This window comes from Condylura cristata, unplaced genomic scaffold, assembly GCF_000260355.1.
Source record: "Condylura cristata isolate star-nosed mole 26May11 unplaced genomic scaffold, ConCri1.0 scaffold00022, whole genome shotgun sequence".
Classification (NCBI taxonomy): domain Eukaryota; kingdom Metazoa; phylum Chordata; class Mammalia; order Eulipotyphla; family Talpidae; genus Condylura; species Condylura cristata.
In genome coordinates this window covers 12,809,481-12,823,653 of record NW_004567123.1, presented here as the reverse complement: position 1 = coordinate 12,823,653, position 14,173 = coordinate 12,809,481, and the positions used below count along the sequence as shown (strand labels likewise).

Below are 14,173 nucleotides of genomic sequence, written 5' to 3'. Positions count from 1 at the left end.
CACCATGTGGTCACCTCCGGGGCAGGCGGGAATCGAACTCATGTGGAAGTGGCTTTAGATTCTCAGTGCTGTGCTTTAACCCACTGCACCACCAGGGAGGGCCACATATAGTATTCTTTAGAAGCCTTGAACTCTGGGCCACCCAGGCCCCTGCCAACTTGAGCTAGGTCTCCAGCCAACATCTCCCACCCTACTCAGCCTCTTCCATTCACATGAGTTCCCTGTTTACCTTTCTTTTTCTTTTTCTTTTTTTAAGATTTATTTACTTATACATACAGAACTGGGGTACAGGCCAGAGGTGCAGGGGCAGTGAGAGAACTCACTAAAGGCAGAGTAGGGAGCAGCAAAGTACACTGCTGCGGGGAGCAGGAGCAGAAGTCTGCCGGGCCATGTGGGTCACCGCCCTGGTAAGGGATCAAACTTGCTCTAAAGTGTCTGTAGCTGGCTTTGCAGTGTTGCACTTTCATCCATCGTGCCACCAGGGAGGGCCCTAACTCTGGCCTCTTCATAGAGCATCTGCTCCTGAGTGACCTAGATGAATTTTCTTCACTACTCAAATTAAACTTTGGCATGAAAAAAATAATAACAATAACATTTAGGAGAGGCATTTCTAATAATCAAAAAGCCTTAGTTTAATTTTTTTCAACTTTAATTTTCTACTGACTATAGAGTAAAACAGTCCCCTCTCTCCCTCCCACGCTCGTAAGCAAAATAGCAGTAACTGGCTGGAGTGCTCAAGTACATGTTCTTTTGTCAAATGCAGTGAGACTCAGAGAACTGCCGTTGTCTTTGCCGCTCGGTCTGTAGGTGCAGTCACCCCTGGAAATGGCACTAATCCAGAGCAGCCTCTTTGTCACAGTAGCTTCTGTGTTCAGTGTAGGGAGCAGTTCCAGAACTGCTTTTCCCACCCACTGTTGCTTTTTCTTATTTTAATGTTTTATATCTGTATGTCAGTAATGGTACAGAGACCATTTTACAGCCTCTTCTGAACCACAGAAAATAATAACAAGAACTCCAAGAAGAAAAGCCCTAGTGGGAAAGGGGGTGCAGGATGAACAGTGGTGAACTATACTGGGGACTGCAGAACTAAGTGGATTTAATAAGCTTTTGTTGCATAGTTCCTTGCGAAGACCCGAGAAGAGGGGCAGGCTGGGGCACTCCCTAATCTTACCCAGCCAAAGGCTCCTTTACCACAGTACCTGCTGGGCCCTCTGGTGTTCTAGGATATGCAGTTTGGGAGACGCTTGAATCACTTGGTAGAAAGTAAAAGAGCTAATCCAAAATCAGCATTATGGGATTTATTGATATTAATTACTATGATTTTGTAGCCAATAGATGAACAGGTATTTTTCAGCTGCTTTTATCTCTAAATTAGACAGAAACAGTAGCATGGGGAGTAGGAGAAAACAAAAGTGAGCTCTTTGGGGACAGAGGGGTGTCCTAGGTGCCAAATGGGTGTTCACCACCAAGGTACCAGTACCTTAAAGAACAAGCAAACAGACAAACAAAAAAAAAAAAGAGTTTTCCTAAAAAGCCAAAAACCCCTAAAGTCTGTGTTAAGGAATCACTATGTACTTTCAGCTCTTGGGGGTGTCTAAATCAATGCTTTCAATTTTGTATGGGTGTGAGGAAAGACAGGTGGGAGAGAGGGTATGGAAAAAGTCTTCACTAGGAGAGACCAGCCTTTTGGAATTAGCTCTAAGTCCTGAAATAGATGGTATTTGTAAAAATGCAAATAAGTAAGGCTTCCTTTAAATCCAGCTGAAACAAATGAGAAAAAGAATATTGCATTTCTTTTTAAAAAGAAAATTTCCAGCATCTGTGCCATGGCCTTCGAGTATTCAGGAAATTGTGGCTCATCCTTGTCTGTCCCGTGGTGTATGAAGCGTGCACATACATCTTCCCCATCAGAGGGTAATGTGACTCGTCCCTCGACTGGCCTATTCACATATCAGTCAGTGCTGATCAGAACTTAGCTTTAATTCTTGCCAGCATGGTTCGTCCCATGGAACAATGAGCTAAGTAGACTATAGTCAGCCACAGGGTCCCCCCAGGATGAGGAAAGAAACCTTGTGAAATAGCAGATTATGACCAAAGAAAGATACCAGGTTTACTTGAATAAGCTAAACTTGAGCCAAGAATATACCAGATTTATGAAACTGCTTCCTCAATGTTTTTCCTGACTAAGGAAAAGAAAAAAAAATTAATATCACCAAATAGAGTTGCACAGTTATAGAGGTATGAGATATTTGAGACACAGCTTCTTATACTCTGGTCATACGTTATTTTAAATGTGGTTATTACAAATCTCTTTCAAGATATATATACATGTGCGTATATATGTACACACATACATATGTACATATCTCTGAATATGATACACATGCATACTTAAGTGTATGTGTGTGTGTGTGTGTGTGTGTGTGTGTGTGTTGCACACGGAGAGAGGCGAACCTAAGTTATACAAATTTAAAAGCGGGCAGAACAGGCCCTAATCCTAAGTAAGCTCTTTTGCCCTTTGCCTCAAATTTGTGGTGGCACTGTCCTGGGTGGGCATTTGCCACACCCTACATTAATAGAACCCCAACTGTGGATGATACCTGCCACCACATGACAGAATTAAATGTCCCCAAGTACCTAATTTGTTATTTGAAATTGCCAGGAATGAAGCAGGTTTCAGGTAACCTGCTAACCTAAGCTTTACTAAAGGCATTTAGCACTTTCATAATTTCTTTTGTTCCATATAATTTCATTAAGCAAACCTTATTTAATCTTTGTGCATTTTTGTTGCTCTTTGGTGAAGAACACTGTTACGTTGCATCATAGTTAAATGGTATTATTCTTCCATTGGAAATGTTTTAAAGGTATGTTAAACTGCAAAAAAGACATCTCATTAAGACTGCAATAATAAGACAGAATTTCAGGATCTGGAGCTACAGTTCCCTAACAGCTTCTAGAACTGTGAACATTAGTAATTGAGGATAGATTTCAGTTGTGATATTTACTCAACTGATGGATACATCTGCAGCTTCTTATTCTGATTATTTTTTAGGCTTTCCCTGCATAATCCTACAGCAGATGGCTGGCAAGAGCATCTCATGTGACACAAAAGGATGTGTGACCTAGTTTACATATTGTTCTGTAATTTTTGCAAAATTTAGAACATATAAGTCTAGGTCAGAATTGTGTAAAATCAGTCCTTTTGACTGAAACCAAACATTGCAGTAGAAAACAGGAAGATTAACCCTCACATGTAGCTCTAGGATTCCTGAGATCAAACCTGGCAGCCGTTGGGAAGTCTCCGGAGTGGGTGGCACCTCCTTCTTAACAACATGAAACCCTCTTTGTAAGTTTAAATACATGACTGCATGATAGATATGTACCCAAGACTTTAAGTAGCAGAGTTGGGTTTCGTTTGTTTGTTTTTTCTCAAGCACCATTGCTAATCAAATTTACCAAAAACTGGGAGGAAGCCCTCCCTTGTGGTGCAACGGGTATGAATGCATCACTGCAAGCTGGCCGCAGCTGCTTGAGTGCGAGTTCAATCCCCGCCCCAGAGGTGACCCACATGGTACATGGCACAGCAGACCTGCCCGCTACTCCCCTCAGGACTGTATTTCAGTAGATCTGCCTGTTCGGCTCCCCACTCCGTCTCTGGTGAATCTTCTCACCAACCCTACACCTCTGGCTTGTACCCCAGTTTTGTATGCATAAATAAATAAATCTTAAAAAAAAAAAGCTGGGAGATTTGAAACAATAGAAATGTATTCTCTCATGCTGCCATTGGCTAGAAGGCTGAAATCCTAGAGCTGGCAGCTCTTGAATATTTTATTTTCCTCTTGCTAGCTCCTGGAGAGAGTGATTGCACTCTGGGACATCCATCATGGTCTTTGTGTGCCCCCTTGGCTTCTTGCAGGACTCGTGTCATTGACTTAGGGCCTATCCTGACCCAGTGTGATCTCATGTCAGTCCTTAACTCATTACATTGTAAAGACCCTATTTATCAATTAGCATATAATCTGAGGTTCTGGGTAGATAATGAATTTTGGAGCACATTGCTCAGCTCACTGCCTCTTAATTCGTTCTTTCCTTAGTACCTTTTCTTCCAATAACCATTCCACTATAACTGTTTATCCCATATATATATATGCAAAGGTTTTCTATGAGATGTTCAAGAGCATTCATTGTAATACTGTTTATAATAACAAAGAACTGGAAGTACTCTATCAGTAAAGAACTGGTTAAAGGAATGATATTCAATCAGAAAATGTAGCATTTAAACAGCTTTTAATAATCACATATTAGATCTATATTGCTGGTATACAAATATTTCTAAGCTATGTAAAATCAAAAAATTTAAAAGTAGGTGCAAAAAGCTAGGGACCTATGGGAGTTTTTAAGGATACCAAAAAATGGATAAACAGTAGTTACCTAGTATGTGTAGATTTCACAGGAGAATTTTACTTTTTGCTTCATGTATTTGAATATTTACCATGTGCATGTATTATTTTCTATTATAAAATGAAAAGAAAAGGTTTAAACTGAGGGAAATTATCTTCAGAGTGCAATTAGGAAGGTAATTCTACTAGGGGAAAATTGATAAACACATTTTTTTCAATTTGTAAATTATGAACCATTTTAAGGTAACATGAATAATTATTCCTCTATAGTACTAGTAATTTATGCAAAATTTATGAAACTCCTGCTTGAAAGTCATGGAGCTCTTCAAACAACATTGCAGAAAAGATGGAATTTTACTGCTTATTAAATGCAAGTTATCACTAAAATAATCCCTGGGGAAATATTTCAATTTAACTACCATGGAACCAAAATTGGCATTAAATGAACCAAAATTGGCATTAAATATGCATTATTCTGCACCTAAGAATAAGACTTAGTAGTGGCTTGTGCTAAGCTTCAAGTACTTTTTACCTTGAACATTTACTGAATTCTCACAATACCCCAGCAGGGTGGGAAGCCTTCGTTCTAATTTTCAGGTGAAGAAACTGAGGCTGAGGCATTCATTATTTCCAGTCACACAAGAAGTCAGAATCCAAAGCAACTCCTTTGACTCTCCCTGCCACATCATCTGCTTTATTTGGGAAAAACTCAAAGATAAAATAATTTCATTACTAGTCCTCACCTTTACTGTCTCATTTTCTGCAATGATCAGCCCCTCCCCAGCCTTGTCTTGTGGTTTTGGAGACGTTACTTAACAGAAAACGTAGTGGAGGTCCGGATTGTGAAATAGTTTATTTGTTAAATTTTTAGGACATTTTCGGCAAAACAGCATTAACAACCTGATTTTTTTTTTTTTGTCCAGATATTGTGGATGCTTTGTCAGATCCAAAGAAATTTCTTTCTATTACTGAAAAGAGAGCAGACCAAATGAGAGCTATGGGCATTGAAACTGTAAGTACCAGTGGTCACTTCAAGACAGCCAAGCTGGGGAAGTGTGATTGTCAACCAAGCTTCTTGATTATAAGAGCAAGACAGAGTAATAAACTTAACATAACAAGTTCAGAGGGGGTTTTGAGAGTGAACTTAGTTCAACAAAATTATTTCACAGGTCTGTGATCACAAGTATAATAGATATTTAGTAAAATGTGATCACCACCTTAAAAGCTATGGCTTAACTCATATCTGGGGGCCCCTGCCCCATTAAAAAAAGAAATGGGAGCATTCAGTGACATTTTTAGGAGCATTGAAAATATTGGAAGGTTTAGCTGTACACTGGAAATTCAACAAACCCAATCCAATAAATTGATGAAATTGGCATTTATTATTGTTCATTTTAACCAGTCTTGTACCCATAGCCTCCTCCCATTCCAGTTCACACTTGAATCATTGTTGTTTTTTAAGATTTATTTATGTGTAGAAGAATGGGGGTGTAGACCAAAGGTGCAGGGTATGAGAGGATTCACCAGAGGCAGAGTGGGAAGCAGAATAGCGAATTTACTGAAATACACTGCTAAGGGGCAGGGGGGTGGGCGGGAGAGCAGGTGAGACAGGAGAGGTCTTCTGCATCCTGTGGGTCAGCTCAGGCCATTGTAGTGCTAGTGATGAAACTTCACCCCTAGGCCACCAGGGAGACCCAGTTTTTGTTTTTAAATGCTCCCTTTACCAACTTGTAGGTTGAGTGGAAACAGTGGTCTGTGCATTAGCAAGAAAAAGAGAAGGTGTGACTATCTTGTGAAGGAGTTACATAATCTTTCTTTGGCTTCATCCTTCATTTCATGCCTAAGAACATCACACAATCTTTATTCTTGCCAGGCAAAGAGCCACTAAAAGAGTAGAAAGTAGGAAGCAGTGGGGGAAATTTGAATGGTATAGACTGAATTTAGTAAAATAGAGAATGTGCAAGATGCTTGACCTTGTGGTGTCATTCACTGAGTTAATGCAACGTTTTCTGTTCCAGAGTGACATAGCGGACGTGCCCAGTGACACCTCTAAGAATGACAAGAAAGGAAAGGCCAACACTGCCAAAACTAACGTGACCCCTCAGAGCAGCTCTGAGCTCAGACCAACCACCACGGCTGCCCTGGGGTCTGGGGTGGAAGCCAAGAAAGGTAAAAGAGTTATTGGGGCTCCTTGTCTGCTCTGGCTATTGTACACTCTCTAAAGAATCTTTTATGAGGATATTTAGAATTGCTAATCTTGCCAATTTTCATTGCTCCATAAAATTCAAGACGTTGCTTATGGATTGGACAAACTGCTTGATTACCCTCATCATTTAACCAGGGAGTCAACTTGTGAGTTTCATCTGCTAAAGCCCTCACCTTCATCACACCGCATAAAATAATCAGAATATGAGAAAACGGTTCATTTGATGTGCTCTGTGCAAAAACACTTCCATGCTGTGAACCTCGGTAACTCCATCTCCACTCTCCTTAGGATGCCAACCTGGGTTCTTACCTGGGCAGGCAGTGATCTCCTAAACCCTAAGAAACAAAACTGTTCTAACATGCTAGAATCCCTTAAATTTACCGTTATAGGTAGCTATGCAGCTTCTATCATTTCTGTTTGCTTGTAAAATTATCAGATGGGTTTTTGAATGCTAGCTCTAGGTGGTTGCCTGTGAAGGAAACAAAATATCATGAGGTGTTGTATGGTACATGGAGATATCAGGGTTTTTTCTGCCCTCCCACGACTAGCATCAGTGATTGACACCTGTGATCTTACATGCGCAACTGATAGTGGACACCTGGAGGGTGGCTGGGCATGCCTAAGTGGGCACACCTGAGCAGAGAGACCAAGCATGTGAGGACAGGGTGGCAGAGGGCTGCGCAGTAGAGCCCAGCGAAGAGATCAGGAGAGAACACCAGAGAGCCCGGTAAGAGTCAAGACTTGACAGGGCAGGAGGATCGCCAGCCTCCTGGCTCCCTGGCCTCTGTGTCTGCCCTGCACCTGATGGCCACACTACAAATGGTGTAGAAAGATCATCGAAAACCTAAATAAGGCTCTCCCTGGTGGCACACGGGTTAGGACGCAACACTACAAGCCAGCTGCAGCTGCTTCATTGCAAGTTCGATCCCCGCCCAGGAGGTAACCACATGGCGGCAGACCTCTCCTGTCTCGCCTGCTGCTCCCCTTGGTAATGTACTTCATTAATCTGCCTGTTCTGCTCCCTACTCTGTCTCAGGTGAATCCTCTCACCGCCCCTGCACCTCTGGCCTGTACCCCAATTCTATATACATAAATAAATAAATCTAAAAAAAAAAAAAAAAAAAAACTGAATAAGCCACCAGACTCCAAGACTCTTTTACCCGCCTGCCCGGAACATAGAGAACCTGTCCTATGCCTCCCTGGCACTACTGGTTCATCACCAAGAATTGTGTGTCCCAAGTGCTAATATTTAGCTGTTCTACAGGGAACAGTGTACTGGCCATTTGACACTGCAAATTCTTACCGCCCAGGCCCCCTTTCTGGCTGGTGGGCCCATACTGGTCATTAAAATTTTTTAATGTTCTCCTCGACTGTGAACCAAATTTTCTAAATTCTTACTTTATTAAGATTCTCTTTTCCCAATGGTTTTTTACTCAGTATATAATGTGCATGTGTGTATTTCCCATTGGTATGTGAATTTCATGTCCTTGGTATAAGAAAACCAAGCTATTTGTACAATTAAGTCCACATAGCGCTTCAGTTTAATGTAAAAAATGACAGATTCCCAAACCAATGCAGCATTGTAATTTAGCCAGAAACTAAGTGTGCATTGATCTTCGTGAAGCAAATTAGAAAATGAGCTAGCACAGAAGCAGCCCAAATTGCACTTGGCCTGCAGCTGTGTTTCTGCTCTTCCTTGGAAAGAACATGGAAGAAAGTAATGAGACAGGCTTTGGGCATTCTGTGCCAGCACCGGTCACTATGAACATTAGCCTCTGAGAGACAGTGAGAAAGAGTTCGTGTGTAAGATTCTTGTATCACTCCCACTTGCGTGTAAAGTCATGAGTAATCATAACGAGCTAAGTGGCCTGAAAACCAGTGCTGAGTGACCAGCAATGTACCCCCGCTCCTGCACAATCCCACAATCCTAGACCACAGAAGCAGGGTACAGCAGATTTTGGAAGACAAAAAATTCCTCAGGGAAAGAAGTGCAGAGGGTGACTGTTGGTAATTAACTAGATTGAGCTGACCTGGAGAAATGGCAAGGTGTGTGAGTGAAGCCCACATCTATGAAGGTGAGTTGAAATTCTGAATGGTTTCCCCAAGATGAATAGCAAAACAGCAGTGACCTCACCACTATTGCTTGATTTCCTTTTTAATTTCAAGAATAAAGAATTAAGGAAACTCAGCTCCTAGTTCATTTCCAACTAGCAACACACTTTGGAAGCCAAACTGTACTCCATAGCCCTACCTTCACAGCAGGGAAGCCCTGTAGACCTGCACTGTCCAAGGTAACAGCCACTAATGACATGTGACTATGTAAGTTTATTCCAATTAAATTTAAGTTTAAACTTAAAAATAGAAACTTGAGGTCCTCCCTCGTGGCGCAGCGGGTTAAAGCACTGCACTAAGAATCTGAAGCCACTTCCCGCCTGCCCCGGAGGTGACCACATGGTGAGGCAGACCTCTCCTGACCCGCTCGCTGCTCCCCTCAGCAGTGTGCTTAGTCAATCTGCCTGTTCTGCTCCCCACTCTGTCTCTGGTAAAGCCTCTCACCGCCTCTGAGCCTCTGGCCTGTACCCCAGTTCTGTATGTGTAAATAAATAGATCTTAAAAAAAAAAATAGAAACTTGAGTTCCTGAGCTCCACTGTGTGGCTCTTGGCTACTCATTATACACTCACCTATGGAAGACCTCCACATTTGGTGACTATTCTAGATGTAACTGAATAAGTACCAATTCCTATACTGTAGTGTGTATTTTTTCTAACTAAATCATTTTAGGGGACAGCAATTTTACAAGTTCCATGTCTTTTTCAAAAAATGCAAAACCAAGTGATGGCAGGAGGTTTATGATTTCATAGTTTCTTGATAATCATGATTTAGTTAAATCAAGACCCAAAAATAGTCTTATCATTCTTGGTCAAGCATTGAATTCTTTCGATTGGTGAGCTCTCTGGAGAACTTTCATGTTCCCAAATCCTATTTGTTTATTTCACAGATGAGAGAATAGAGACCCAAAGAATGCTAAGCCTTGCTAGGATTCGCTCCTCTGAGCTACACTGTCTCCCACTGTCCAGAGTAAAACAGGACTGTAATGGCAGACTAAGGAGACCAGAGAGCAACCCTGTAGCCCTGCAGAATCCCGTCATAAAATGCTTTAGTTCACAAGCCTGATTTCTTTCAGCCAAGAAGCTCTTTTTTCCAGCCATACACCCTCACACTGAGTATATAAATCTTAAAATGAATAAAACTGAAAAACAAGAGCCTTGGACTTGATGCCAGTCTTCCTTGAACATCTCATTCCTAACCTGTAGGATGTAATGAAAATCAGTTATAGTGGAGCACACATTCATTTTGTTCGTCTAAAATGGACATCTACAGTCAAACAGAGTATGTTTGGGGATATGTCGGCAATAGTGGTTGCCATGACAACGCCCAGCCTGGTTTCACTCCAGTTGCAGGATTCTTAGTATATAGAGTATTGGCTGATTGTAAGTTCCAACTGCACTTTTACTCTAGGATTTGCTCTCAGTCTGTAGATATCCCATTGCTTGGAAGGAAGCAGAAGGTTATGTAGAACCTCAGAGACCTGCAGCCTCAGAGGTTACTAAAGCTCAGTTTCCTTACCTCAAAGCAGAACCACTCTAAAGGACCATTTGTGCTAAAGATACTCCAGTGAGGTCAGACTAAGGCTGTATTTCAGTTGGAAATGCACTCAGGTTTCTCTTGAGAGCCTTCTCTCAATAAATCACATACAAAAATTCCCCCATTCAGGTTCTGCTCACTCACCTAAGACAGTAAACATGTCAATTAATTGTCCAGTTGTTTGCTTTGAATTGGAAATTAAGATGTTGTCAATCCATTACAGTGCATGGGAAGCAACTTTAAAGTCTCAAGATGTTATTCCAAGCTGTTTATTTTATGTTATCAGTTATTCTAATTTTTAATATGCATGATGACACTTTCTTTTTTGAAGGTATCGAGCTTATCCCTCAAGTGAGGATAGAAGATCTAAAGCAGATGAAGGTAAAATTGCTTGATCATTTTGCAAGCATTTTTATATTAAACATATTGGTGAAACCAATATATTTTTGTTTCTCACCAAGTACGGCTACAGAAATTTATTCCAGATTTTCCTTGTTTCTCTCACAGGCTTACTTAAAGCATTTAAAGAAACAGCAGAAGGAGCTCAATTCTTTAAAGAAGAAACATGCAAAGGTACCATGTTTTCTCTGTGCACATCTACATTTATTTGTTTAAAACCTTTTTACTTTTAGCTCCCTGATGAAAACCTTAAGCTATTACTTTGTGTGATGGACCAACACATTTCTTACAGCCAAAATACTGCCTAGAAACTGATACAAGCTAACTGGACAGCTATACGCTCATAAATCTCCCGACATCTTATCATCTAAATTTGTATGGACCTTTACAAAGGTTTTAGTATGTATTTTTTTTAGAGGTAGCCTTCAAAATTTTTTAGGTAAGGTAACAGCTAAATTTTCAGAGCAACAGGAGTCTCTCAAGACTCTTTGTACTAGTTTGTTTATTTTTAAGATTTTACTTATTTATTTTGGTGTAGAACAGTTGGAGTGCTGGAATGCAGACCAAAGGTGTGTGTGTTTGGGGTTGGGGGGTGTTGGGATTTGAGAGGATTCACCAGAAACAGAGTAGGGAACAGAACAGGCAGGCAGGTGGATCTACTGAAATATATTGGTAAGGAGAGCAGTGATCGAGACAGGAGAGGTCTGCTGTGCCATCTGGGTCAGCTCCCTGCCTGGGAATTGAACTCAGGCCATTGCTGTGAAAGCACTGGGAATAATCTGTAGGCCACCAGCAAGGCCATTTTGGAGTAGTTTTTAAACATGCTGCCTTAGGGCCAAGGGTCAAAAATGCACATTCTGTGTCCCTTGGATTTAGTTTTAATCTCCAAGAGAGGTCTAGGAAATACATTCTAAACAAGTTCCTCCCCTAAATAGGGTGCTCCTAGCACACTTAGTGTCCTTCAGCTCCTTTGTGAGGCCCCACAATTGCCTGAAAAATGCAGATCCTGCCTCTTAAAGGACAGATAACTTATTGGGAAGAGGAGGTGACTGGGCTGCAGTGTCTCAACCATAGCACGCGCAGTTCACCCTTGGCATCCTAGTAAGAGCAGAGATCAGTGCTTAGTGCATATTCACTACTATGGGGCATTCTTAGCCCTTACATATCAGCCTGGGGAAATAATGCCACTTTTCAGACCTAAAGAGAAGCAGAGAATCCATGAAATAAGCCCCCATGGTTTAAGATAGAAATGTGTGGTCCAAAAAGAAGCTTATTTCCAAACTTGAAGGTTAGCTGCAGAGTAGACAAAAGGAATAAATAAATGGACATAAATATGAGGATCTGCCACAAACAAAAGGAAGACATAGAAATAATACATGATCTGCTGTTAGGATACTACATAACAGGGGTAATGGCCATTCGAGCCCCAAATGAGATCACAATGCTACTTAAAAGACCTGGCTGATGGAAGATGGTAATGGTCAATTTCTTTTCACCTGTGAATGCAGCAGGCAATCACACTTGTAGTTGTCTCTCACTCTAGAAATGAAAATGGGGATCCTTCCTGGCACAATAGGTTAGGACACAGCACTGCAAGCTGGCTGCAGCCACTTCAGTGCAAGTTCGATACCCTGCCCTGGAGGTGATCCACATGGTGCGGCAGACCTCTCCTGACCCGCTCACTGCTTCCCTTAGAAGTGTACTTTGTTGATCTGCCTGTTCTGCCCCCCACTTTGTCTCTGGTGAAGCCCCTCATGGCCCCTGCACCTCTGGCTTGTACCCCAGTTCCGTATGAATAAATCAATAACTCTAAAAAAAAAAAAGAAAAGAAAAGAAAAGAAATGGAAATAGGATTCCAGTGTCCGTTAGATGACACACAGAAGAAAAAAAGAAAACAAGACAAACCGGTAATAATCCTACCCTAGAGAGTGACTCTTTGAGGTCCAGAACTAGGGTTACTTTCCTTAAAAACAGGCATGTTTTAAATCCTAAGGGGAAAAAATGTAAAACCCAAGCTTAGATAAATATCCCAGTAATATGTTAGAAGAAGAAATTCAGCTCAGATACCATAGGGATTAAGCAGGAAAGGAATGAAGGAAATTGGCCAGGTGTAGAAATGGTGGGCCCTTGGTCCTTTAAGAAGGCAATTTTTGTCTCGGGTCCTAGTGTTAATGCACCAAGTCTGTGGCCAGTGTCATTTACTAAAGGAGAATAGTAAAATCTGAAGTCTTACATGACCGTGCTGATCACATGATGTTTTGATATTAGCTATTAATTCAATCTTTTGTTGAAAGACCAGGTAGAACAAAAAATAAAACACTATGTCTCCAGTCTGGATCCACCCTTTGGGCTACCAGTTTTCAGCATGATCATGAGATGCCTGAGAAACTAATTAAAATTCAGAGTTTCAGTAGAACTACTTGGCAAAGTTAAAAATCCTTTCCTGTTTATATATTTTTTTTTAGATTTTTATTTTATTTGTGCATACAGAACTGGGGTACAGGCCAGAGGCTCAGGGGCAGCGAGAGGTTTCATCAGAGACAGAGTGGGGAACAGAACAGGCAGATCGACGAAGTACACTGCTGAGGGGAGCAGCGGGCAGGTCAGGAGAGGTCTGCCATGCCATGTGGTCACCTCCGGGCAGGCGGGAATCGAACTCATGAGGAAGCGGCTTTAGATTCTCAGTACTGTGCTTTAACCCACTGTGCCACCAGGGAGGGCCTTTCCTGTTTATATTTTATGAAATCTTTTGATGATGTTCATGAATTACATCTGCTTAAAGTTGAGCCTACTTTGGGTAGAAAATTATTTTTTTTTAACTAAATCACTCTTTCATAGACCTTTAAAATAAACAAGCAAGGGAAATCAGCCTGTGAGAGGGGTTCTATAATCGGTGACTATATTCATTCTGGTCTTAAATATCATTCCAGTGAAGTTTCTCAAGAGTAAGACTAAGATATCACCTCAAATATCATTTAGAGTCAGAATGTTACTGATCGTGCTGATTTTCTCCATTTGGGTGCTGAGCAGCTAAAGAAATCTAATTTGAGATAAGTCTCACTGGCTGTGGCCAAATTATCCAGTGGAAATAATGCCTATAAAGAAATACTTATTTTCAAGGTTTTACAGCCCAATATCAGCAAATAGAAAAATATTCTAGATATCCATAAAGCTAAGGCCAGAGCTTCTGAACACTGTCATCCTTGTAAATGCATCAAGATAAGAAAGCTGGTAAAAATCCCAAGTGATGAGGGTTCAAAATCAGCTGACAGTAGCAACCCACAATGGCAGTTTTAATTATGTAATGAGGGTATCCAAGACCTTTCAAAATATGCACAGCACCTCCATATGATGAGTGGTTACATTTTCATGTAAAATGGAAGAAATATGGTAGCTGAACATATATATTTTGAGAGCAATGTGTAGAAGGAGCAGAAGCCTAACTAGGTGTCTTGGATCACAGGACAAAGACAGAGAGATAGAAGGTCTATGGGGACATATATGTATAAAAGAAAGGACTTG

At 41.1% G+C, this 14,173-nt stretch overlaps 1 protein-coding gene across 1 annotated transcript in view; it reads left to right on the top strand.

Annotated features, from left to right (window-relative positions):
* PLCB4 (phospholipase C, beta 4) overlaps positions 1-14,173 on the top strand; it is a 322,936-nt gene that overhangs the window by 292,338 nt on the left and 16,425 nt on the right. The window contains exons 27-30 of the mRNA XM_004687176.2: positions 5,324-5,412; positions 6,419-6,569; positions 10,584-10,633; positions 10,760-10,825. Coding sequence (XP_004687233.1) covers positions 5,324-5,412; positions 6,419-6,569; positions 10,584-10,633; positions 10,760-10,825 — 356 coding nt within the window. The remainder of the gene's footprint in view (positions 1-5,323; positions 5,413-6,418; positions 6,570-10,583; positions 10,634-10,759; positions 10,826-14,173) is intronic.